This window comes from Martes martes (genome assembly GCF_963455335.1).
Source record: "Martes martes genome assembly, chromosome: 15".
In the NCBI taxonomy this organism is placed as follows: Eukaryota; Metazoa; Chordata; class Mammalia; order Carnivora; family Mustelidae; genus Martes; species Martes martes.
The window spans coordinates 54,922,272-54,947,988 of record NC_137903.1 but is presented as its reverse complement, the minus strand read 5'-3'; the positions used below and the strand labels follow the sequence as shown (position 1 = coordinate 54,947,988).

The following is a 25,717-nucleotide window of genomic DNA, read 5'->3' as shown; positions in this document are numbered from 1 at the left end:
ACTGATGTGGTAATATCACAATAGTGGTAGTCAGCCTCTAAATACGGATAAGAAAATAGGATCCTTGAGGGTTATTTGGCTGCAAACAAGGAACAAAAAAGCTTACCATATTAGCTTAAATAAGAAAGGGGCTTATTTGTCTCATAAAACAAGAAGTTGAGTGAGGAAGATAGGAAGGGTTGGTACAGAACTCAATGACGTCATCAAAGCCTTAGGTTCCTGGTTTGGGATGTGAAAGTAAAAGGGCTGATAAGTGAATAAATGAATGAATGAATGAATGCCAGTTTTGAAAAGGTTTCCTAGAAATTCTATCTAGAGGTAGTCCTTCTTTTATCTTACCAGAACTGGGTCACAGGACTATCCTTAGCTTCAGAAAAGTCTGGGTGGGTGACTCCTAGCTTTCTAGTTCTCATTGTGGATGAAGGTATGGAGGGGAGTTTGTTAGGTAGCCGGGTCAGAGGGTGTTCTACAATATCAGAGGTTAAATAGGTTTTGGATTTTTTTTGTTTGTGTGCTTCTTTGTTTTGGGGGAAACACTGATGATGGATATCATGTGCAAACAGCTACCTAGCCACTTGATTGGATTTTTTTTAACATACGTAAGAGTAGAAGGAGTACTATACTGAGCCTCCATTACTCATTACTCATCTTAAAAAATTATCAGTATATTGCCTAATTTTTTTCATCTATGCATTTCGATGTGTATTCTTTGCTGGTTATGTATGTATATATGTATGTGTGTTTTTACAGTTTTATTGACATACTTTAAAATTTACCAATTGTAAATATACCATTCAGTGGCTTTCAGTAAATTTATAGAGGTGTGCAACTGTCACATTTCTATCACCTCAACAAGTTTCTTTGTGTCTGGTTGTTGGCAACCCCCTTTCCCACCCCCATCTCTGGGTAACTACCTGTTTTCTGTCTATGGATTTGCCTCTGTGGGATGTTTCAAATACATGGAATCACACATTATGTTGCTTTTTTGTTCTGGTTTCTTTCCTTTAGCATAATGATTTGAGTTTCATCCATATTACATTGTGTATCAGTATTCTGTTCCTTTATGTTGCTGAGTAGTGTTCTCTCACAGAGATAGATCATAGTGCGTGTTGTTATACCCTGACAAAATGATGGACATTTGGATTGTTTTCGGTTTTTTGGCCCTTTGTCCAGTACTGCTGCCAACAAATTTTTGTGTACAAATCTATGACTAGATACATGTTTTCATTTCTTTTGGGTAGGTCCTGAGGAGTGGAATTGCTGGGTCTTCAGATAAGTTTATGTTTTTAAGGAACTGCCAAACTGTTCTTCAAAGTGACTGTACTGTTTTACATTCCCCAGCAATGTATGAAGTCTCTGGTTCTTACACAATTTCACCCAATTGTGTGAAATTTAAACTACAGCTGTTCTAGTATGTGTTTAGTGGTATCTCACTGTAGTATTAATTTCTATTTCTAATGGTTGATGATGTCGAGCTTGTTTTCATGTGCATATTCACATAATTTGGTGAAATGTGTATTAAAATCTGTCCAGTTTTGGTTGGGTTGTCTTATTATTGAGTTGTAAGGGTCCTGAATATGTTCTGGATACAAATCCTTTATTACATATGTGTTCTGCAAATATTTTTCTCCCTGTGTGTGGCTTGCCCATGTTCTTAATGGTGTCACTTGAAGTACAAAAGATTTTAGTTTTGATAAAGTCTAATTTATCAATTTTTTTCTTTTTTTGAATTGTACTTTTTTTTTTGGTCATATCCAAAAACTCTTAGGTTAATCCAAAGTCTCCTGTGTTCTTTTCTACAAGTTTTGTTCCTACATTTAGGTCTGTGATCCATTTTTGGTTAGTTTTTGTATACAGTTGAAGTAACAGTCTAAATTAATCTTTTGGCATAGGAATATCCAATATTCAATCTAGCTAAAAGTTTGATATTGTTGATTTTCTCAAAAGACTAACCTGGTTGGGGTGCCTGGGTGTCTCACTTGGTTAAGTGTCTCACTTTGGCTGTCGAATAAGCGTCTGACATTGGCCCAGATCATGATCTCAGGGTCCTGGGATAGAGCCCCACATCAGGCTCCATGCTTGGGGGGAGTCTGCTTCTTCCTCTGCCCCTCTCCCTGCTCATTCTTTCTCTCTCTCTTAGGAAGAAAGAAAGAAAAAAAAAACTAACCTGGTTTCGTTGATTTTTCTGTATTTTCTATTTCATTTTTCTCTATTTCATTTTATTGATTTCTATTCTAAACTTCATTTCCTTCCTTTTGCTTGCTCTTCCTTTTACTTTGCTGTTTATCTAATTAATTCCTCAAAGTGGAAGTTTAGGTTACCAATTTGAGATATTTCTTCTATCTAACATAGGCATTTACAACTATTAATTTTTCTTTTAGCACTGCTTGAACCTCATCCCATAACTTTTTATGCTTTGTTTTCATTTTTATTCAGTTTAATGCATTTTTTAAATTTCTTTTGTGATTTTTCTGTGGACCCATTGGCTATTTAGAAAAATGTTCCTTAGCAAATAATCCTAAAATTTGTATGGAACCAGAAAAGATCCCAACTAGCCAGAGGAATGTTGAAAGAGAAAACCAAAGCTGGTGCCATCACAATTCTGGACTTCAAGCTCTGTTACAAAGCTGGGATCATCAAGACAGTATGATACTGGCACAAAAACAGACAGATCAATGGAACAGAATAGAGAGCCCAGAAATGGACCCTCAACTCTATGGTCAGCTAATCTTTGACAAAGCAGGGAAGAATGTCCAGTGGAAAAAAGAGAGTCTCTTCAACAAATGGTGTTAGGAAAATTGGATAGCCACATGCAGAAGAATGAAACTGGACCATTTCTTTATACCACACACAAAAATGGACTCAAAATGGGTGAAAGACCTAAATGTGAAACAGGAATCCATCAGAATCCTTGAGGAGAACACAGGTAGCAACCTCTTAGACCTTAACCACAGCAACTTCTTCCTAGAAACATCGCCAAAGGCAAGGAATGCAAGGGCAAAAATGAACTATCGGGAATTCATCAAGATAAAAAAGTTTTGCATGGCTCCAGTCAACTAAACCAAAAGACAACCAACAGAATGGGAGAAGTTATTCGCAAATGACATATCAGGTAAAGGGCTAGTATCCAAAATCTGTGAAGAACTTATCAAACTCAACACCCAAAGAACAAATAATCCAATCAAGAAATGGGCAGAAGACGTGAACAGACATTTCTCCAAAGAAGACATCCAGATGGCCAGCAGACACATGAAAAAGTGCTCAACATCACTTGGCATCAGGGAAATACAAATCAAAACCTCAATTAGATACCACCTCACAGCAGTCAGAATGGCTAAAATAAACCAGTTAGGAAATGACAGATGTTGGCAAGGATGCAGAGAAAGAGGAACCCTCCTACACTGTTGGTGGGAATGCAAGCTGGTGCAGCCACTCTGGAAAACAGTATGGAGATTCCTCAAAAAGTTGAAAATAGAGCTACCTTATGACCTGGCAATTGCTCTACTGGGTACTTACCCCAAAGATACAAATGTAGAGATCTGAATGTTTATAGCAGCATTGTCCACAATAACCAAACTATGGAAAGAGCCTAGATGTCCAACAACAGATGAATGGCTAAAGAAGATGTGGTCTATATATACAATGGAATATTATGCAGCCATCAAAAATGAACTCTTGCTATTTGCAACAACATGGATGGAACTAGGGGTATTATGCTAAGCGAAATAAGTCAATCAGAGAAAGATAATTATCACATGATCTCATTGATATGAGGAACTTGAGAAATAAGACAGAGGATCATAGAGGAAGAGAGAAAAATGGAACAAGATGAAACCAGAGAGGGAAATAAACCATAAGAGACTCTTAATCTCAGGAAACAAACTGAGAGTTGCTAGAGTGGAGGGTGGGTGGGAGGGATAGGGTGGCTGGGTGATGTACATGGGGGTGTGGGGTGCTATGGGGTGTGCTGGGAATTATGTAAGACTGATGAATCACAGACCTATACCCCTGAAACAAATAATATATTATATATTAAAAAAAAAAAGAAAAAGGGAAAATGTTCTTTAATTTCCAAATATTTGTTGATTTCCTAAAGTTTCTTTTAGTTTTGATTTCTAGTTTTCTTGTGGTCATGGTCAGAAAACATGTGTTGTATGATTTCAGTTCTTTTTAATTTATTGAGACCTGATTTATTTCTTAGCATACAACCTGTTCTGGAGAATATTCCTTGTGTGCTTAAAGGGAATATATATTCTGTTGTCAGGTGGAATTTTATGTAAATTTTAGTTAGTTCAGGTTAGTTGTTAGTGATGTTTAAGTCTTTGGTATCTTTGCTGATTTTCTGTGTAGTTATTATCAATTACTGAGAATGAGGTATTGAAGCCTCCAGTTATTGTTGAATTTTCTATTTGTCCTTTCAGTTGTTAATGTTTATTTATTTTGGGGCTCTGTTGTCATGTGCATGTATGTTTATAGTGGATATTGCTTCCTGATAAGTTGGTTTTCTTAGTTTTATGAAATGGCCCTCCTTGACCTGAATAGTATTTATTGTCTTAATGTCTATTTTGTATGACTTTAATATATATTTTGTATGATTTTAATATAGACTACTGCTTATTTGTTTATTTTTAAAAGATTTTTATTTATTTGTTTGACAGACAGCGATCGTAAGTAGGTGGAGAGGCAGGCAGAAAGAGAGGGAGAAGCAGGCTCCCTACTGAGCAGAGAGCCTGATGTGGGGCTCGATCCCAGGACCCTGAGACCATGGCCTGAGCTGAAGGCAGAGGCTTTAACCCACTGAGTCACCCAGCCACCCCTAGACCACTGTTTAAAAAAGACTGCTCTAGGTCTCTTTTTGCATGGAACCTTTCTTTTTATTTTTTGGTGGGGGGTGGTGGTGGCAGCAAAGCAAGGTTTATCGAGTGGTAGCAGAGTGATAGCACAAAGCTCCCAAGGAGGGAGGGGACCTGAGAGGGTTGCCGCTTTCATTTCAGTCTTTTGCTTTCAGTCTGTTTGTGTTATTGAATCTAAAGGGTATCTCTTACATGCACTGTATAGTTTGATCTTTTTTTTTTTTTTTTGGTCCAGTCTCAAAATTGTTGTCATTGATTAGCATTTTTAGTTCTTTTATATTTAAATATTCCATTTTGCTATATGTTATATATTTCATATGTTTTTGTTCTTTTGTGTCTCCTTTATGTCATCTTTTGTGTTACATATTTTTTATTTTATTTTTATTTTGTGTTACATATTTTTTATTTTATTTATTTTATTTATTTTTATTTTATTTTATTTTTATTTTATTTGTGTTACATATTTTTTATTGTACTATTTAAATTTCCTTTTTATGTTTTTAAGTTATATGTATATATATACACATACATATATATATATATATTTTAAAGATTGTTTATTTTAGAGAGAGAGAGAGAGCTTGAGAGAGTGAGCAAGCTGGGGGAGAAGGGCCAAGAGGGAGGGAGAGAAAGAATTTCAAACAGACTCCCTGCTTAGGGCAAAGCCTGATGGAGGGCTGGATCTCACTACCCTGATATCATGACCTAAACCGAAATCAGGAGTTGGACCCGTAACCACTGAGCCACCCAGGTGCTCCTTAAGTTATATTCTCAGTGGTAGCTCTAGGTATTCAAATAATGCATTTTATTTATTTATTTATTTTTAAAAAATATTTTATTTATTTGATAGAGATCACAAGTAGACAGAGGCAGGCAGAGAGAGAGGAGGAAGCAGGCTCCCTCTGGAGCAGAGAGCCGGATGCGGGGCTTGATCCCAACTCCGGGATCATGACCTGAGCCGAAGGCAGAGGCTTTAACCCACTGAGCAACCCAGGTGCCCCTCAAATAATGCATTTTAATTTATGACAACTTACTTGAAGTTAATTTTAACTTAATTCCAGTAAAATATAGAAAGTTTGCTCCATAAAGCACTATTCACTTCTCCTTTTTTGTATTATCATATGTATCTCTCAAATATACTATAAACCCAACAATAGAGTGTTATGATTTAATGTCTTTTAAAGTTAAAGAGAATAAAAAAAATATATTTATATAGCCTTTTATATTTACCCTCATATTTACCTTTTTTTGGTGCTCTTTATTTGTTCAGGTGGATTTGAATTATTGTATGTTGTCAGCTTGAAAGATTGCCTGGAGTTTCTTTTTTGTGCGTATAAGGCAGGTGTACTAGCAACAGACTTCCTTAGTCTTTGGAAATGTTTTTGTTTACCCTTCATTTTTAAAGAATAGTTTTTCTGGGTATATGGAATTATTGATTTACTGTTTCTTTTAAAATTCTGAATTTATCATTTCAGTGCTTTTTGGTTTTCATTGTTCTTTATGAGAAGTTGTTTGTTACTTTCACTGTAGTTCTGGTATAGAAGTCTTTCTGTTGTGGCTTCCAGAATTGCCTTTGTCTTTCAGTAGTGTGACTTAAGGTATAGATCTCTTTCTGTTTATCCACTTAGAGTGTAATTTATCTTCTTGTATTGGTAGATTATTATTTTTCATCAAAGTTTGAAAGTTTTCTGCCTCATCTTTCAAAAATTTTTTTCAGCATTTTTCTGTCTCATGTCTGGTACATGTAGGTTGGTATGCTTGAGAGTATCCTTATAGCCCTTTGATTCTCTTTACTGTTAATTAGGACTTTTTTTCCTGTGATTTTCATTTTGGGGAGTTTCTATTGATCTTTAGGTTGATTTATTCATCTTTCTCAAATCTGTTGAATTTTGTTTCTGTGCTTTTCAAGTTATGATTTCCATCTGGTTCTGTTTTTAAAATTGAGATTCATATAACATAAAGTTCACCATTTTAAAGTATAAGGTTTAGTAGTTTATACTACTAAATAAATATACATATACAGGGTTATGCCACCATTTTCATTGTCTAATTCCAGAACATTTTATCAGCCCATAAAGAAATCTTGCCCATTAGCACTTACTCCTCCTTCCCCACTTGCCCTAACTCCTAGCAACCACTAATATATTTTCTGTCTTGGTGGATTTGCTTATTCTGGACATTATGCGAATGGAGTCATACAATATGTGGCCTTTTGCATCTGGCTTCTTTCACCTAGCTTATGTTTTCAAGGTTCATCCATGTTGTAGCATGTGTCAGTGCTTCATTCCTTTTTAGGGCTAAGTAATACTCCATTAGGTAGATATGAATGTGCCACATTTTGTTTATTTATGAATGAGCTGATAGACATTTGAATCATCTCCACTTTTGGCTCTTATGAATAGTGTTTCATTTGGTTCTTTTTATAATTTGTATTTATTTATATTTGCTGTTTCATGAATCATAGACCTCATACTTTAAAAAATTATTTAATCATGACTTCTTTTAATTATTTAACATATTTATAAATAGCTGCTTTGAAGACTTGGGCTTGTAAGTTCAGCATCTTTGCCCTCTCAGAGTTACTGCCTGTTGATTGCTTCCCCTCCCCATCCCCTGTGTATGGAGCACACACTTTCTTATTTCTTTGTATGTCTCATGATTTTTTTTTGCTGAAAACTGGAAGTTTTGGATAATATAGCAGATCAGAGTTCCGATTTTTGCCCTGAGGGTTGTTAGCATTGTTTTGTTAGTGTGGTCAGTAAAGTGTCTGTGCTGAATCTGCGGAGTCTGTTTAATGGGCAGTGATTGCTGATATCTCTGCTCAGTTTTTACTTTTTATTGTATTTTTAAACCTGCTAACTAGGGATTAGTCCTGTATCAGCCTAGCTTAGTGGTCAGCCAGTGATTGGTCTTTGCTTGTATTTAACCGCTTCGTTTGGGGGGGCCTGGGTGTCTCAGTCGTTAAGCATCTGCCTTCGGCTCAGGTCATGGTCCCAGGGTCCTGGGCTCGAGCCCCGCATTGGGCTCCCTGCTCAGCGGAGAGCCTACTTCTCTCTCTCCCATTCTCTCTGCTTGTGTTCCCTTTCTCACTGTCTCTCTCTCTCTGTTAAATAAATAAAATATTAAAAAAAAACAACAACAACTAAACACTTTGTTCCAATATATGCTGCTTCCACATGCTGATGATTCTTGGTGTATTTTCAAAGTTCAAGAAATTTTTGAGTTTGCCCTGGCTTTTGCTTTCCTCTGGGATCTCTTGGATTTCCTCTGTGTGTGTGTGTGTGTGTGTGTGTGTGTGCGTGTGCGTGCGTGCATCATCATAGTTTGCCAGGGAATTGTAGATATCTCGATTTCCCTCTGATCTCCTGCGTGGATGGGTAGAGAGCATATTAAGAACCCATACGGCTGTGTATTTTCTATATCAGCCTGTGAAATGTCTGGCTAATATGCTGGTTCTTTGCTTGCCGCAGCTTCATGTTTGCTGAGCCACTGTGTTGACACTGGGTTTGCTTACTATTACTGGTAATACTGTTTGGGGTGGACTTTTTCTGTGTTTCAGTCCACATCGTGTCAGCCTCCTCTGCAAGTGCATCTGCTGAATTTCAAGGCTTGCCTTGCCCTTTTATAATTACCATGGCAACCCAGCTGGGATGGAATGTGGGAGCAACCCCAGGCAAGAATGCCATAGATTCCCACAATTCTTACCTGTGGTTTTATGGTTTTTCATGGTATCTACTTCTTCATTTGTTTTATGTTTTTGGTCAATTTCCAGAGCCCTCAAATGGTTGTCTTGACAGTTTTCTCTAGTTGGTGCCTTTTGGGAAGAGCATTTGCTAATCTACTTGTTCCGTCATACCTGAACTCTTTCACCCTCCAGCTTGACAGTTCATTAATAAAAATCTGAGATGCTGTGTAATAAGAGTTTCTGTCTACTGCGTAGTGAAGAACATGAAATGGTTAATGTTTTTGGTCTAGAGATCAAAATAGCAATTAATCTAGAGATTTAATGTGGAGATTAAAATAAAATTGTGGCCCATTTTTCTACTACTTCCCTCGAATTCCTATGGAACAGTTTTTATTATTTTGGTTAATTAAAGATTTAGTCTGTATTACTTTGTATAATATCATTTGTTAAGTAAATAAAATTTCTGAGGGATTCTGAGCTAAAACATTTTTTGTATTCTTTATTCTGTTTTCATTTTATCTTGTAAACAGATCTTATATCAGCTAATTATTAACAAATAAAAATTTATTGAGTGCTTATGTTGTTCTGAACACTTCACATGTATGAAATCTTTTAGTCCTAACAACTTATTGAGTTATAGATAATATTTCCATTTTATAGATAGGTAACTTAAAGTCACACACCTCATGATTGAAGAGGTAGTTAATAGTTGAAAGGCACTTTCTGTTAATGAGATTATAAATCAGCTTTGTGTATTAAAATTCTCGAGAATATTCGTAGGTTTTCTTAAGATTTGGTTTGAATGGCTTAGTCTGAAATAGATACTCTTCTTTTTCAGAGAATTCAAATATAAACTGTGATTTGAATATTTTAATAAACAAATAGAACAAAGTAGTATAAATTCTTACCTCTAAAGAGAGTAATTGAGGGACGCCTGGGTGGCTCAGTTAAGAGGCTACCTTTGGCTCAGGTTGTGATCCTAACGTCCTAGAATCGAGTCTCCCATTGGGCCTCTTGCTCAGTGGGGAGCCTGTTTCTCCCTGTGCCTGCCATTTCCCCTGCTTTTGCTCACACACACTGTGTCTGATAATAATAATAATAATAATAATAAGAATAAGAATAGTTTTTTTTTTAAAGATTTTATTTATGTATTCATGAGAGAGAGAGAGAGAGAGAAGCAGAGACAGAGGGAGAAGCAAGCTCCTTGGTGAGCGGGGAGAGCCAGATACGGGACTCGATCCCAGGACCCCAGGATCAGGACCTGAGCAGGAGGCCGATGTTTAACCATCTGAGCCACCCAGGTGCCCAAGAGAGTAATTGTTTTAAAGTTTGAGTTTACTGAATACTGTGGAAAGTAAAAGTCAGTAATTTGAGAGGGACATTTAAAATTTCTCCTTCTTAAAGATAAGCAGGCAGGGAGACTTTTGATTTTGTTGAGTTCTTTGTGCTGAAGGAGAGAGGAAATAGGGGTCTTATGTTTCTTTTGGGTTTTGCTATTTTGGTAGTAATGGTTGGGGGCATGGAACTATTGGTGAAGGGTGTTAAGGAGCAGAAGAGCTATTCTTTCAGTTATGATTTTTAAGGATTACAAGCCCTCATACCCATGATTGGAGCAGTCCATGAAAACACAGCACTAAATCACACCACCACCACTTACCTGGTTAAGTTCCATTCTCTACTTGCACATAGAGTAAGAGAAAACACCCTTTGGAGCGTTGAATTTGCAAACCTAAATATAGAATTAAAATAATGGTCACATGGAGAAATCAATTTTATATTTATTAAAAATAATACAAATATCTTAAATTGTTTAGTTTTACATACATTATTATGTCCAAGTGGTTTTCAAATTTAAGGTACTTCTGGAATCACTGAGGTGCTGTGTGATATATTGTAGTTTGTAATTTGATAAAATTAAATGACTTCTAATGGAGTCCCATCATTTATCACTAATTAGAATGACCAGTCATTAAGGATATGGAGCAATAAATAGTCTTTAGTTGGTGAGTGGTTCTTTTTTTTCCTTCCATTTTTTAATGAGTATTTTTGACAGATTTTTAAAAAATGCTTTATAACAAGCCACGTGATATTACAAACATAATATTCCTTTTGAATGTTAATAGACTAAAGATAGATTTTAATAATAGATGATTATTTAGAGCAGTTTAGTTTACAGAAAAATTGTGCAGAAAGTATAGTGTTTTCAGGGGCACCTGGGTGGTATAGTCGGTTAAGCTTCTGACTCATGATTTCAGCTCAGGTCATGATCTCAGGGTCATGAGATCCAGCCTAGTGTGGGGCTCTGTGCTCAGTGCAGAGTCTGCTTAAGTTTCTCTCTCCCTCTGCCCCTTTTGCCTGTGATCATGCACACACACTCTCTCTTAAATAAAAAAATCTTAACAAAAAAAAAAAAAAAGGAAAGCATAGTGCTTTTCTGTATGTCCCCTTTCTCCTTCACACATTCCCCTATTATTATTAACACCTTGCATTGGTGTGGTACATTTGTTACAATTGATGAATCAATAGTGATATTCTTATTTTTAAAAAACAACTATTTTCCAGTTTAACAGATGCATAGTTTCTGCAATTCTTATACATAATTCAGATAATATTGGTCATTTATTACTCATTTTTAAAATATTTTCATTAACAATGAAACACAATTCCTCTCCTCTTTTTAGGGTGGAATAATTAATGATGGTTCTGAATTGATTGGTCCTGCTGAGGCTTATTCGGATTCCCTCGTTGATAGCTTTCCTGAATGTAGTACAGAAGGTAGGATGTTTTGATTTTTTTTTCATTTCATGGTTTCGATTGCCGACTATAAATCGTATTTGAATTGCAAAAGAATAGTTGGCTATAGGAATTTGAGAGTATTTCACCAATTCTAAGATACTTTTTTCTTTGCATTTAGTATCACTGATACGCACTGATATGCATGATATTGGGTTGATGATATCTTACATTTAATTGACAGCTTTTTTCTTTCTTAGTGATATATAAAATAATGATTTATCCTATAATTAATGGCGTATTAGATTTGATGAAATGTAGTATAATGAATGTTCAGAAGTTGTATTGTCTAGTGTTAAGAATATTTTGCTAGGGGGGCCTGGGTGACACAGTGGGTTAAGCCTCTGCCTTCGGCTCAGGTCATGATCTCAGGGTCCTGAGATCAAGCCCTGCATCTGGCTCTCAGCTCAGCAGGGAGCCTTCCTACCCCCCCTTCTCTGCCTGCCTCTCTGCCTACTTGTGATCTCTCTCTCTCTGTGTCAAATAAATAAATAAAATCTTAAAAAAAAAAAAGAATATTTTGCTAAAGTTTATTTAGCAGCATCTGACTTTTAGACAATTAATTTTAAGACTGGCTTTAAAAGTTTAGTCATGTTCCTAGAAAGAACAAACCTCGGGCAGTTTTAGTGTTTTTAGTATGTTTTTGTAATAACATGAGTTTAAACCAAAGCAGTTTTTGAAATTTTAATCACTTTAATTCAAGAATGCTTAATCTCTTGTTTCATTCCTTTGTTAAGCCTTCCTTGGATTTTTATGAAGATTTAAAATCTATACATTTTGGTCTTTAAATTTCCTTAGCTAGTTTTATTCCAGGGAGGATTTTGGAATTAATAAAGAGATTTGGAGACATGGAGGGAGAGTCTTTAAAATAGGTAATTAGATTTGTTTGAGGAGGCTTGGGTTTGTTTTTACATAAAAGTAAAATCATAGACTACATATTTCTTGATCTCTTTAATGGATAACAGTTTATGGTAGAAGAGGATGCTGAATATGGGAGGTAGCCATAATCTCATTTAAGTGATGTGTTTGTAGGGGTATGTACTGATGTCATAGATCAACAGACACATTGATACAGATTTATTGCAGTAAATTCCCATCTTAATTTGATAGGAGCAGCAAGTTCCCATTCATTGTGTAGGCTGGAGCATTTAAAATTTGGTTCTCAGGTGTCTTGTTAGTGTAGTAGGTAGCATGTCAGTCTCATAAAATTTGTTTTTCTTTTGTTGCCACCATTTGAGAAATGATTAGCTCACCTTGTGTTTCATGGTGGCTCCCACTGACTTAAAAACGAAGTCCATTCGTTTATACCTAATGTTTTGTGTAATGTACAGGGATCTCAGACCCAGGGATTTCCATTAGGTCCTCAATATCTTCGACTCTACACTGAATCAGCTAAGGTCATAGGAGAACACTGCTGACAGTAATTTTCCTCTATAGTCCAAATACCTATTCTTTGTAACCTGTTTTGATCTGCAGATCCTTGCCAGGCTTTGAAAAATCTAGTCCCTACTTGGGGTTCCAGGGGGATTCTGTTGTTAGAGCTGGTTTCCTTGGTAGGTAACTTTATCTGGGATAGCCTGATATCTGTGATAACCTGGGGCTGTTGCCCAAGAGTTACTCTTTTCCTGAGAAAGAGGGAGAGGGTATCTTCTGCCTATAGATGTGCTGATTTGGTGACATCCAGTTGTGGACAAATAGAAATATTTGTAGGAAGGTGTTCAGTGAGGAGTACAGTTCTTAGAAATTGTAGAATGTTTTTTAGTTTCTCTCTTTTTGTGTTTTGTTACAGGAATCAAAGGTTGCATGATTTGGGGATGGCTGTATTCTTTTGATTTCTATAATAAGGCTTTTTAAAAATTTTTTAATTTTAAAAAAGATTTAATTAATTTATTTATTTGACAGAGAGAGAGATCACAAGTAGGCAGAGAGGCAGGCAGAGAGAGAGAGAGAGAGAGAGAGAAGCAGGCTCCTGATGAGCAGAGAGCCCGATGCGGGACTCGATCCCAGGACCCTGAGATCATGACCTGAGCCAAAGGCAGTGGCTTAACCCACTGAGCCACCCAGGCACCCCCTATGATAAGCCTTTTTTATAGTAGGTGTGAGTCAGCTATGGTGGGAGATGTGTGTTTTAGGAACCTATTTTAGTGTAAGGTCATCAGGAATGGGAATGATACAGAGGTTTTTTGTGCTTTGTTATCATCTGGAAGAGAAGGGGAGGAGCATTATTATTAGGAATGTGTTTTCTTGGGGTGGTGTTCTAAAATATGGGAAGCGGTTCAGGGTTAAAATGTGGCTGTGGTAAAAATGTGGTTAAAAAAGATGTTACCTAAAGCTAGGATGAGTTTGTAATTTATTGTTCAAAGTGGGACACACACTTCTGAGAAGTAAAGAGGATGCTTTAATAAGTACAGTGAGACCACATGCATACACCAGGACTACCTCTGGCACGCTGGGACGGATGGCGTGGGCCGCCCTACCTAAAGCAGTTGTTTCCGGGTTTGCCTTTGAAGTTTTGAAAAGATGGGTTTTCCTTGGAAGGGTTTATCTTTTAGGAATATGCTTTTATGAGGGAGACTGGGGGCAAACTGGAAAAGACTTATGCTACCGAAAAGTAATACTGGCATTTTATCCTTTCTGTGCTTAGTTCGGTTCTCCTGCTGTATTACCATCTCTGAAACCTGCTGTGATCCATGACGAATGCAAAATGTGGACCTAGAAAGGCTGTTAATGCTTATGTTTTTTACCCTCTCCTTTTTTTTTTTTTTTTTTTTAAAGATTTTATTTATTTGACAGACAGATTACAAGTAGGCAAGAGAGGCAGGCAGGGAGAGAGAGGAGGAAGCAGGCTCTCCACGGAGCAGAGAGCCCGATGTGGGGCTCGATCCCAGGACCCTGGGATCATGACCTGAGCCGAAGGCAGAGGCTTTAACCCACTGAGCCACCCAGGCGCCCCATACCCTCTCCTTTTAAAAACCTTTGTGCCTGACTAATGAATCCTGGTGAAAGACACCTTGTTGACAAATACAGATCAGAGTGTCAGACAGCTTGCAAATTCATTATTTTATGAGAGGGGAAATGACTTTTAAATATCATGAGATTGTCTGGCATACTGGGTAAGTGGAGATATACTTTCCTACCAAAAGGTCTGCAAACCCCCAGACAGCCAAGGGAGAGGATCTCTCCTAGCAAGAGCGGGGAAAGCTGGCAGCTGGCCAAACCCCACAGGTAATGCAGGGAAATAGAGGGTTGTAGAGGGATGTGGTGGCAAGTGCTTGTGGTTTGGATTTAGAGCCAAAATGTGAGGAGGTGATTCACTTCATAACAACTCCTCTGAGTGTAGTATTTTAAATGGTGTTTCAAAGGTGTATTCATTTTTCATACTTGTGATTTAGTCTGCCAGTGAAATGTGCCAGAGGGGCAAATCTTAATATATAGTCTGTGTTTCAGTGTCCTTCAGTAGAGTTAGAATGACATGGCAAGTATATCTCCTCTCAGAGAACAGATGTAGAGGCTAAGTGATCATTATTTTTATTAGTACTGTAAAAAGGCAATCAACAGGTCTTAATTTACCTTGAAGGAAAGTTTTCTGAGGGAAACATAAGGAGCTGGATTAATGTTTTTTTATTTTTTAAATTCTCATTATTTGATAGTAATGGGATAGAGGAAACCCCTGTAAGGTTTCATAAAACCAGTAATTTGGTAATTAACTGGTAAATATATTTATCTAACATGAAATTGAAAATTACAAAATTATTCAGTAGGTTTTAGATAAAAAGTTAATATTGTTTTATGTTTTTAAAATGAAATGTTGGTCACTATCTCCTTTGTTCAGAGAAATTAAACTATATATTTTTTTAAAGATGAAAGAAGATTGACTTGATTGCTAACATCTTATTTCCTTTTTAAACTTGCATCTTTTCATTTGGTTAAACTTAGCTATGAAGTTACTATGACATTTGTGGAAATCTGGCCAAAATGGTGCATTGGAATTGAGCTTCTTGACATGTTTCTCTCATCTGTTGGCCTGTTTGAAGGATGTAGGTTGCTTTACTGCCATGCTGGCCTTGATATTGGAACCTTTGATGTTGGTAGGCTCTCATCTGGTAACCTGTGTCATTTCCTCTTCCTAATAGGTTACTTGACTTCCTTTGCAATTATGGGAGGGACATTTTCCAGGTGTATGCTCTGAACAAGAGAAAATAATTAGGTGATCTTAACCACAAATACAAATTGAGAGATCAGCTTCTTATGTGTAGATCTTAAGAGTGAATGTTCTTAAATGTCTCCTGGGGTAGCTGGGTCTTCTTCCTTTTTTTTTTTTGGTAGTAAATTGTGGGTTAAGAGCTCCCTGGGGTTCAATTGTAGCTATTGTAGACACAAGAAAGGATCTATTAAGCTGTCTTGAGTTAGCTGTTTTAGAGTAAATGAGGTGTACATTGCTGGTCTGTATAAGTGATCTCTGAAATCACTTTCAGTTTAAGATTTGTGTTTTTATTTGATGGCGGGGTGATAATTCTTTCCATTAAAGCATGAAGATTAAACTGTATTAAACTGAATAATGTTGATTACTTTTAAACTGTTAGGGGAGACGAATTAAAAGGGTATATAATTATTTAAGTTTGAAGAAAATCTTCTGTGTTAATGTACCATTTTATTATTATATTTTTCTTTTTATTATTTGTGTTACTTTCATTTAGTTGATTTAAAGTCGATGCTTTGAGGCAGCATCATTTTAAAAAGGAATGTTCTTCAGTTGATTGGCTACTTAATAGCCAAATCTATTTTTCGGGCGGACTTCAAGTCTGTGCACTACATAGAAGTGGTGTAAGATGACAAAATACAGAAAGCCTAATTAAAAGTAATTTAAAGTAGAATTTAGTGCAAACATCCACTAGGTGGTGCCATGAGAACTCTAAATTTTGATGCGGGAATGATTGTAGGCCCTCCTGTATTACGAGAGTATTCACTTTGAAGTTCCTTTTGCTCTTAAGTGCTTATCTACTTATGTTTATTGTCGTGTATTAGCTGACTTTTCTCTGGTGAGGGAGCTTAAAATAAATAGGGAAAGAAGAATAGATCATTATTCTCAAGAAAAACACAAATGAGAATGTGTTACTGTATGTGTACATGTAAAACAAATGATACAAATTATAACTATTGACTCTTAAAAACCCTAGGGCTATTGAGGATAATGTTAGCTATTAGGACGTTAGGGATTGGGTGGGGAAAATTTTAAAAATTTATGATATGTCACGGGAGGTGTTTTAGAGTAGAAGGAACATTAAGAATGATACAGATAAATCCTTTATTCCACAATTAAAAAACTGGAATTTCAGAGAAGTAAAGCCATGTGCCTAAGGCAGTCCAGGCATTCTAGGTAGTCGGCAGCAATTAATAGAAGTATATTTCGAAAGAAGAGATTTAATTTTATGGAGAAGGAGGCAGTGAGAATATATATTTGGTGTAGAAAGCTCAGTGTGAGCTACTTGTATGCTGGTAGCAGGTCTGATTTGCAGAGAAGATTATGGAGAATAGCAGCATAAAAAGTTCATTAGGTAGAAAGGGAAGCCAACTCATAGATCTTTGTTGTTCATGGTAAGATAGCAGTATTATGGTTGTAATTCTGATTGATGTGTTGTTTTCTGAGGTCATTCTGTTTTTCACCAAATATGCAGTAAATATACTGGTGCTCTTTTCATAAATTTTCAAGGGTAAAGCAAAGACTTGTCCCCAGGATATTATAAAAATGTGAAACATCAAAGGAATGGTACTTTTTCGTAACAGTAGCTATTTCTAAATGGTAAGTTGGTAATCAAGTATGGGAGTCTTAATTGGCATTAAATTTTAAGTTTACGTTTTCACCTAAAATCATATTAATAAGGGCTTGTTTCTTAATGGAGATTGATAATGTATGTCTTCTGTTTCAGGGTGACCTTTGTTCTGCTGGCTAGATATTTTGCTTTGTGTGTGAAGCATGAGTCATTGCTACTAGGAAAAGTAGAAATTCCCTTTCGTTGAGTGAACCTCAGTGCTCAGTGAAAGCTATCAGCTAATAATAATGAGGCCATGTATTTTATATATAGTTGACCATGAGAGACCACCTGTTGTTCTAAAGGAAACTGATCTCTTTTTGCAGATGGTCTTCAAATACAGATTTCTGATAGTTTATAGTATAAAGATTTATTCTATAGCAACTCCACCTTTTCCCCTGGTGCCTGTCTTTCAGAGGTGGTGTCCTAGACAGATTTCACTAGACTGCCCTACTCTGAGCAGTTCAAAGCACAGAAGGTGAGGGTAGGTAGGTGAACTGGGATGCTATAGAAACCCCTCATGTCTGTAGCTGCTTTTTAACCGGTCACCTGGGGCCCTCTAATAGCCCTGAGACTTAAATCTCTGTGATATGAACCTGGAGGCAGAACGCTTTCATAGAACCTTTGACTCTTCTCCCTCCCATCTCTTCCCCAAAAGGCTGAGGTTTTTGTCTTGATGGTGTTGGTGAAGCATGTACCTTTTACTCTCATGATGGCTCCAGAGGGCCCCTTTAAACATGGATTGACTTCAGGTTGGTTTAACTTTTGACAAAGAGTCTCTGACTTGTCAATTGTTGCCCTGCCTTATCTACAATGTTCTTCCTACTCACCCTGAGAACCTCTTACTTGTTGGCTGCTTTCTGTATCTTATTAACTTTCTTTCTGGGTTTTCGGAAGCTCGTTTCCACTTCATGTGATATTTATATGGACCTTTGTATGAAATAGGTTGAATGACAGGACTGTGATTTCAAGAAGTTGAGCAAGCACTTTATTAAGTAGATGTATTAAGGTTATAAGGTGAACAAACTAGGTTCTGAGTGTGTGTGTAAGTAAATGGTTCCTTGCTGCGGTGTTGAGAGGGGAGTGTTCTTGAGTTGGTTGGGGCATACTTCATTGAGAAGAAAGGGATTCAGAAGTTGCTTAAATGCAGAAGGAAAGATTTCAGAGAGTACAAGAAGGTGATTAGTTGCAGTGTATAGTTGCGATATGAAAGAGTTGGTCTTTTCAGATCTGGTAGGATGCTTTTTTTTTTTTAGTAGGGTGCATCTTAGGAGGAGAATTAAAGGAAGAACATAGGCAAGGAAGAAATGTCGGGGTTAGTCTGCGTCAAGCAGATCTGTCTATCCACTTCTTTCTTCTCTCTTAAGTTAGGAATTCTTGGCACTGGCTGCTGGATGATTCATATGGGCCTATATTGTATAAATGATATCTGTATAACATAGATTTATTCACAAACAAACTTCCAGTTTTAGCCCTCACTGCATCTCCTTTGATGTCCTTCAGATACTGAGGCTTAAGAGCTTGCCATCCTAAAGGAATGTGGTAAGAGTCAACCTGTATTTTCACCGTACAGGGAAAATTACTGTCCATATTTGATACACTTTTCTAGCCTTTTCCCCTTTGTTTTCATTTTAAAATTGGAATTATAGTATATGTATATACTGCTTTACAGTTTGTCATTTTTACATCATAGATAATAAACACTTTAACATTAAGCATTCTTTTATAACATAATTTTTAATAGCTGCATAATATTTTCTCAAAGGGATGGGCCATAATATATTGTTAGGAATTTGTTATTTCCAAATTTTCACTAATTTTTGTGATGGATATTCTCATGTATAGATCTTTTATATCTCTGATTGTTTTTGATATAAATTGCTGAATTTCTGGGTCAAAGATATAAGAATTTTTTGCATCTGATACGTGTTGCCAAATTGTCCTCCAAAAAGATTAAATCAGAAGTCTTTTTGCTTCCCTTTGCTTCTCCTAGTTGGACTAGAAAAATTCCTCATCCTAACCCGCTAGTTTTTGTTTCCTCACTTTGAAAGATTCTTCATTTAGAATTAGGTAGAGTTTGAAAAAGAAACAGTTTTAATACTATTATTATTTATTAGTTTGTTTCGTTATCTAACTTTCTTCCTAGGTATTTTGATGGTCTTTTTCTTCTGATCTAATTTTATTTAGTCATGATTTCCTTTGCTAACAAAATATGATTGGAAAGGTAAGAGAGGAAATAAGACTATGTCACTAGGTTTTTGTGGTCAAAAGCCAAGAAACTGAGTACACATAATTTTACCCCTTTGCCCTTTGGTATTATTCTTGTTAGAAAGGAAAATCAGGCAAAACATGAAACAGTACAATGTGATAGATGATGTGAAGGTTATAGTGACAAGACACCAGAGAGCAGACAAAAGATCTATAATAGCATTTCCTTTTTTTTATGGTTAGCTGTAAAAACCAGAACTTATTTTTCTAAGCTTTGTCTATTTGTTTATTAATATCAATGGACCAGGTTATAAAAAGCCCCCATTTAAGGAAATAAGTGTACATTGGAATATATAAAATATTTGTAGATCATTTAAAAAATCTCTTATAGAGTTTGTATATTTCTCAGAATGGTGGATAAATAATTTTATAGACTGCTGTAAAAGATTTTGATTTTGAAGTGTTGTCTGTACAGTTGAAATGTCAGAGAGTGAAGATTTCCACTAGGTCCAATGAATCTCATCTCAGATTGCGGATTTAATGAAGTCTTTTGCTTTTAGGGAACAAAATGAGTTCTTTATGGGCATTCTAAGGATTTGAGAAAAAACCCTGAAAACAGGATATGTTGACAGGGTGCCAAAGTAGTGTCTGAAGCTGATTTGAAATTAGAGTTTAGCTGCCAGTAACATGTTTTTACCCTAACTTATTTTATTTGATATGAAGTAAGCAATTTGAGTCTATAATAAGGGTTGACAGACTATGGCCTGTGGGCCAAATGTGACCTGCCACCTGTTTATATATGACCTACTAGCTAAGAATGGTTTTTACATTTTAAAATGATTGAAAAAATTCAAAAGAATGTTATTTTGTGGCATGTGAAAGTTATATGGAATTTAAATTTCAGCATCCATAAATAGAGTGTTACTGAAACATAACCATACTTATTTGTTTACATATTATTTGTAGCTGCTTTTATACTACAGTAGCAGAGTTGATTAGTTGTGACATAGCTCAGTCATACGGCTCACAAAGCCTAAAATACTCACTCTCTAGCCCTCAGAAGGAAAGTTTGCTGATCCCTGATCTAGAGTTGTATAGTCTAACCCACCTTTAAGTTGGCTTTGTGTATGTTCCTGAGGGAAAAATTTTCCTTTCAATATATTTTCTTTCCTGAGAAACTTGAAAGTCAGTATTAGGTGGTGATACAGACCCCAAACTTAATTTTTACCTAGCTCTGTTGTCAATCTTATTGAATGATATAGATCAGCGGCTCTCAAAGTATGGTCTTCAGATGCCTGGGTGTTCTGGAGATCTTTTCAGGGGGTTCTCAAGGCAGAAACTATTTTTATAATAGTCTAGGAAATTATTTGCCTTTTTCACTTGTGTTGACATTTGCACTCATGATGCAGAAGCAATGTTAGGTGAAACAGCTTGCCTGAGCTTGAGGCAGGACCGGGACAGCAGACTGTAGCAGGAATCCTTGCACGTACTTGCAGTAATGCCAGTGCTAATTTTACCTAAGAATACCCCTGATAAAGCAGTAAAAAGTATTAATTTTTATCAAATCTCAACCTTTGGGTACATGTCTTTTTGATACTCTGTGTGGCAAAATGGAAGTATGCATCAAACACTTCTGCATTTCTGCGTACTGAATTGCTGTGGTTGTCCAGAGGAGAAGCACTTGCTTAAGCCATGAACTAGCTGCTTTGCTCTTGGGACACCATTTTCGCTTGAAAGAACCATTGACAGACAAACTCTCATTATTTTAGACTTGGGTATTTGGTGAATATTTTTTCAAAAGCAAACGAAGTGAGCTGACACTTTAGGGAAAACAACTGACAGTATTTGTTACCAGTGGTAAAATGTGAGTTTTCATTTCCAAATGCAAATTTTGGAGAACTTGGTTTTGTTGTTGTTGTTGTTTTCAATCTTTACACCCAGCATGGGGTTCGAAATGACAAGCTCTACCGACTGAGACAGCCAGGTGCCTGAATTTTGAAGAACTCGTATCTGCTACTTTGAGCTTGACAGTTTCACAGTATCTAAAGAAAATATTCTTTTTTTTTTTTTAAGATTTTATTTATTTATTTGACAGAGAGATCACAAGCAGGCAGAGAGAGGAGGAAGCAGGCTCCCTGCTGAGCAGAGAGCCTGATGCGGGGCTTGATCCCAGGACCCTGGGATGATGACCTGAGCCGAAGACAGAGGCTTTAACCCACTGAGCCACCCAGCCGCCCCTAAAGAAAATATTCTGATGAGATTGATGATGATAGTAACATGTGATGTTGGGGGGAATATTGTGATCATGAAATTTGTCAGTATTTGGAAGAGCAGTTTAATGTAGGGAACCAGTACTTTCAAAATGCCCAGTGTGTAAAGTTACAAACTCAGGCATGGATAAGAGAGCCATTTGGTGTGCAAGACAGACCAAGGGATTCAAATGTAACAGAAACAGAAATTTCATTGAGAGGGATTTACATTTTACATGGCAACTAAGCTTTAAGAAACTACCACTTGTCAAGTTTTGGTGTAGTATCAAAAAATAATATCTATAAATATTCAAAAAGGCTACTAAAATACTCACCCCATTTTCATTACATATCTGTGTCAGATTTTCCTCAAGTCTTTCTACCAAAACAATATGACAACAGATTGAGCACAGGATCTGGTGAGAATCTAGTTACCTTCTGTTAAAAAGATTTAAAACAGTGTCACTTTTTTGTTTTGGAGAATATAGTTTTGTGGGTTTTTTTTTTTTTTTTTGTAAGATTTTATTTATTTATTCATATGAGAGAGAGAGCGAGCAAGAGCACATGAGCCAGCAGAGGGAGAGGGAGAAGCAAGCTCCCCACTGAGCAGGGAGCCTGAGCTTGATTGATCCCAGGACCCAGAGATCATGAACTGAGCTGACGGTAGATGCTTAACCGACTGAGCCACCAGACGTCCCTAGAATACATTATTATTATTATTGTTATTTTTAAAGATTTTATTTATTTATCTGACAGAGGGAGAGAAAGAGAGAGAGAGAGAGAGAATGGGAGCAGTGGGGAGAGGCAGAAGGAGAGGGAGAAGCAGGCAGTCCACTGAGCAGGGAGCCTGACATGGGGCTTAATCCCAGGATCCTGGGATCATGACCTGAGCTGAAGACAGATGCTTAACATACCGAGCCACCCAGATGCCCTTAGAATAAATTATTATTTTTTAAAAAAATTTTAAAAAGATTTTTATTTATTTATTTGACAGACAGAGATCACAAGTAGGCAGAGAGGCAGGCAGAGAGAGAGGAGGAAGCAGGCTCCCTGCGGAGCAGAGACCCCGATGTGGGGCTCGATCCCAGGACCCTGGGATCATGACCTGAGCCGTAGGCAGAGGCTTTAACACACTGAGCTCCCAGGCGCCCCTAGAATAAACTATTAAAAAAAATTATTTTAACATATTATGGGTTTTAGTGTTTAATTAAAAAATTTTTAGTTTATTTAAATATTGAGATTGGTAAATATTTACAGGTATAATCTACAAAAAGAAAAGTTTTTTTGAGGCTCTCAATTATTTTAAGAATGTAAAGGGAGATCTAAGACTTCATGCTCATTTACCATGAAGTCAGTTCTATGAAATGGGAGAAAGAATTTTCATTGCTGAATATTTCAATACCACCTGTTTATTCATTTTCTTTTGGAAAACTAAGAGGTGAATATGTAGACCAAAGATCTCTCCAAAAGCTTGTGGAAGAGATTGAAACAAAGATTTCTAAAAATTTAGTCCTTAAAAAAAAAAACCCACAACTAAATGGCATACATTTTCCAGATATGGATGATTATCTAAAAGCACACCTCTGTGAGGGTACATTGTATAATGGTTAAATAATGATTATATAATTGCTATAATAGTTGTAATTGAATGATAAGTCTATTATGCTTTATATGCATTAATTATGTTCCTCATTTGAAGTCTTACATAATAAGTAATATTATTAAGTGACTCACTCTTGGTCACATAGTAAGTTTTAAGAGCTGAGATCCAAGCACTTGTTTTTGTCTTACTCTGAAACTCTTATTCTCTTCCTTTGATCATAATGATGGCGTTACAAGATCTTGTGGTAAAGGCTCTTCTTTTTGACAACAAGGCCAGGTAAAGACTTGCCTTCAGTTTTATTGTGAAAATTAAGGCAAAGGAGATTGGCCTCTAGAGCTTACATTGAGTGCAGAAATGAATGAAGTAAGCAGAAACAAATTGCCAGGCACCGATCTCTATCAGGCAGTGACAGTCTTCCTAATCGACTAGGATACTATGAACAAATGAATAGTCTGCATGATTTGTATTCCTTTTGGCTGATTCTTAATTTAATATCTATTTACTGTTGTGATCATATTTCTAGGTTTCTCCAGTGACAGTGATCTGGTATCTCTTACCGTTGACGTGGATTCTCTTGCTGAGTTAGATGATGGAATGGCTTCCAATCAAAATTCTCCCATTAGAACTTTTGGTCTCAATCTTTCTTCGGATCCTTCAGCACTAGGGGCTGGTGCTTCTGACAGTGAACAGAGCAAACCAGAAGAAGAACGGGAAAGTCGCAGCCTCTTTCCTGGCGGTTTAAAATCCAAGCTTGGCAAGAGAGATTATTTGGAGAAAGCAGGAGAATTAATAAAGCTGGCTTTAAAAAAAGAAGAAGAAGATGACTATGAAACTGCTTCCAATTTTTATAGGAAAGGAGTTGATTTACTCCTAGAAGGTGTTCAAGGTACAGTTTTACCTGTATTAATATGTTTTTGAATGTTTTTATATTGGTGTCTAGAAAGAAAAGTGTATATATAAAAATTATACCTTGTGTATAATCCTCTAAAAACAAACTGAAAATGAGAAATTACTGAAGATTAAATGACCTACATTTTGGGGGAGCCTGGGTGGTTCAGTCAGTGAAGTGTTTGGCTCTTGATTTTGGCTCAGATCATGATCTCAGGGATGTGAAATTGAGCCCCACATCTGGCTTTGTGCTGGGCATGGAGCCTGCTGAGGATTCTCTCTCTCCTTCTCCCCTGCCCCAGCCCCGCTCATGTGCGTTCTCTCTCCCGCCGCCCCCCCCAAAAAAGCCTACAGTTGGGTTTATACTTTTAATGACATGAAACTGCTTCACCCTCTACTTGGATCAATTAACCAACAAAAGGTTTTAAAAAAATCAAATCTCCATGTCTCTTGTATGAACAATAATCGGTTTTTTCTGACATAGCTAATGTTCACCGGCCTTCACCTCTCGGGTATTCACAAAGATTCTTTAGTGCATTTACTCCTTTTTTAAAAAAGATTTTATTTATTTATTTGATAGAGAGAGAGAGAGACAGACAGACAGACAGTGAGAGAGGGAACACAAGCAGGAGAGGGAAAAGCAGGCTTCCCGCTGAGCAGGGAGCCTGAGGCCGTGCTTGGCCATGATCTGAGCCAAAGGCAGATGCTTAACGACTGAGCCACCTAGGTGCCCCTAGTGCATTTACTCTTGCTGGCCTGAAGAGAGGAGATAAGATGTAAAGGTTCTTGATATGCCTACTATTCTGTTCTTTGTTAGTTGTCATAAATTTTCAGCTAATTACTGGGGTGTGTGGGAGCTGATTGTTTCTGAATGTCGTAAGTAGGACTTGCCTTTTCTTAAGCATCAGATTTTTGTTTTAGTCATTTGTCTTTTCCTTATGGAAAGAGTGTGAAGCATACCTCAGTTAGTCACGTGACTTTCTGGACACAATAATCAAAGGTTTGATAGGACCTTCTTCCAGTGGTTTGCTTTCCAGGAAATCGTCATTTTTACTGTTGTTCTGTGAACTTTGACTTACTAGTGCCATTCAAAGGACCATAGTCTCCTGTAGCACTGACCCTTTTTTACTATAGTAAAGTAAAGTACTATAGTACTTCCCCCCTCACTTTGCTTTGTGTCCTGTCCAGAGTTTTCTTTTTTATTAGAGGATGAACTTTCAGTCTTCTAACGTGGTATAAGATGAGTATTTGGCTGCATGGACTGAAGAGGGAGTGAGTGTAGTGGTATCTGTGCTTTTTAATCAGAATTTTGACTAATTTTCTGGTTTTTAGCCCTCACTTTGATTTCCACAGCTACCCAGTGCTACCAGTTCCCAAACTTTTGGAGAGATTTACAGTGTCATATAAGTCAGGCAGCTTTCTTGAGCTTCCTAAGTCAATAACCACTCATCCCTCTGTTTTCTAGCTTGTAAAATGTTGCTGCAGTCTTCTCTCTTAATCTCTTTGTCCTTTTGGGCTTTTGCCTTAAAAATAATTCTTTTACTGCCCTGTAATGGAGTTTCAGGAGGGAACATTTCTAATGGTTTGACTGATACGTCATTTTGATAGAATTTTTTGTTTCTCAAGTA

General features: G+C 36.8%; 1 protein-coding gene across 5 annotated transcripts in view; it reads left to right on the top strand.

The window, feature by feature from the left end:
• Positions 1-25,717, top strand: part of RPS6KC1 (ribosomal protein S6 kinase C1) — a 178,413-nt gene that overhangs the window by 34,521 nt on the left and 118,175 nt on the right. For 2 of the 5 annotated variants that reach the window (XM_080824319.1, XM_080824318.1), the window contains exons 5-7: positions 11,220-11,313; positions 21,961-22,017; positions 23,725-24,087. In XM_080824319.1, coding sequence (XP_080680445.1) covers positions 11,220-11,313; positions 21,961-22,017; positions 23,725-24,087 — 514 coding nt within the window. The remainder of the gene's footprint in view (positions 1-11,219; positions 11,314-21,960; positions 22,018-23,724; positions 24,088-25,717) is intronic. The other 3 variants (XM_080824321.1, XM_080824320.1, XM_080824322.1) reach the window with 2 other exon arrangements.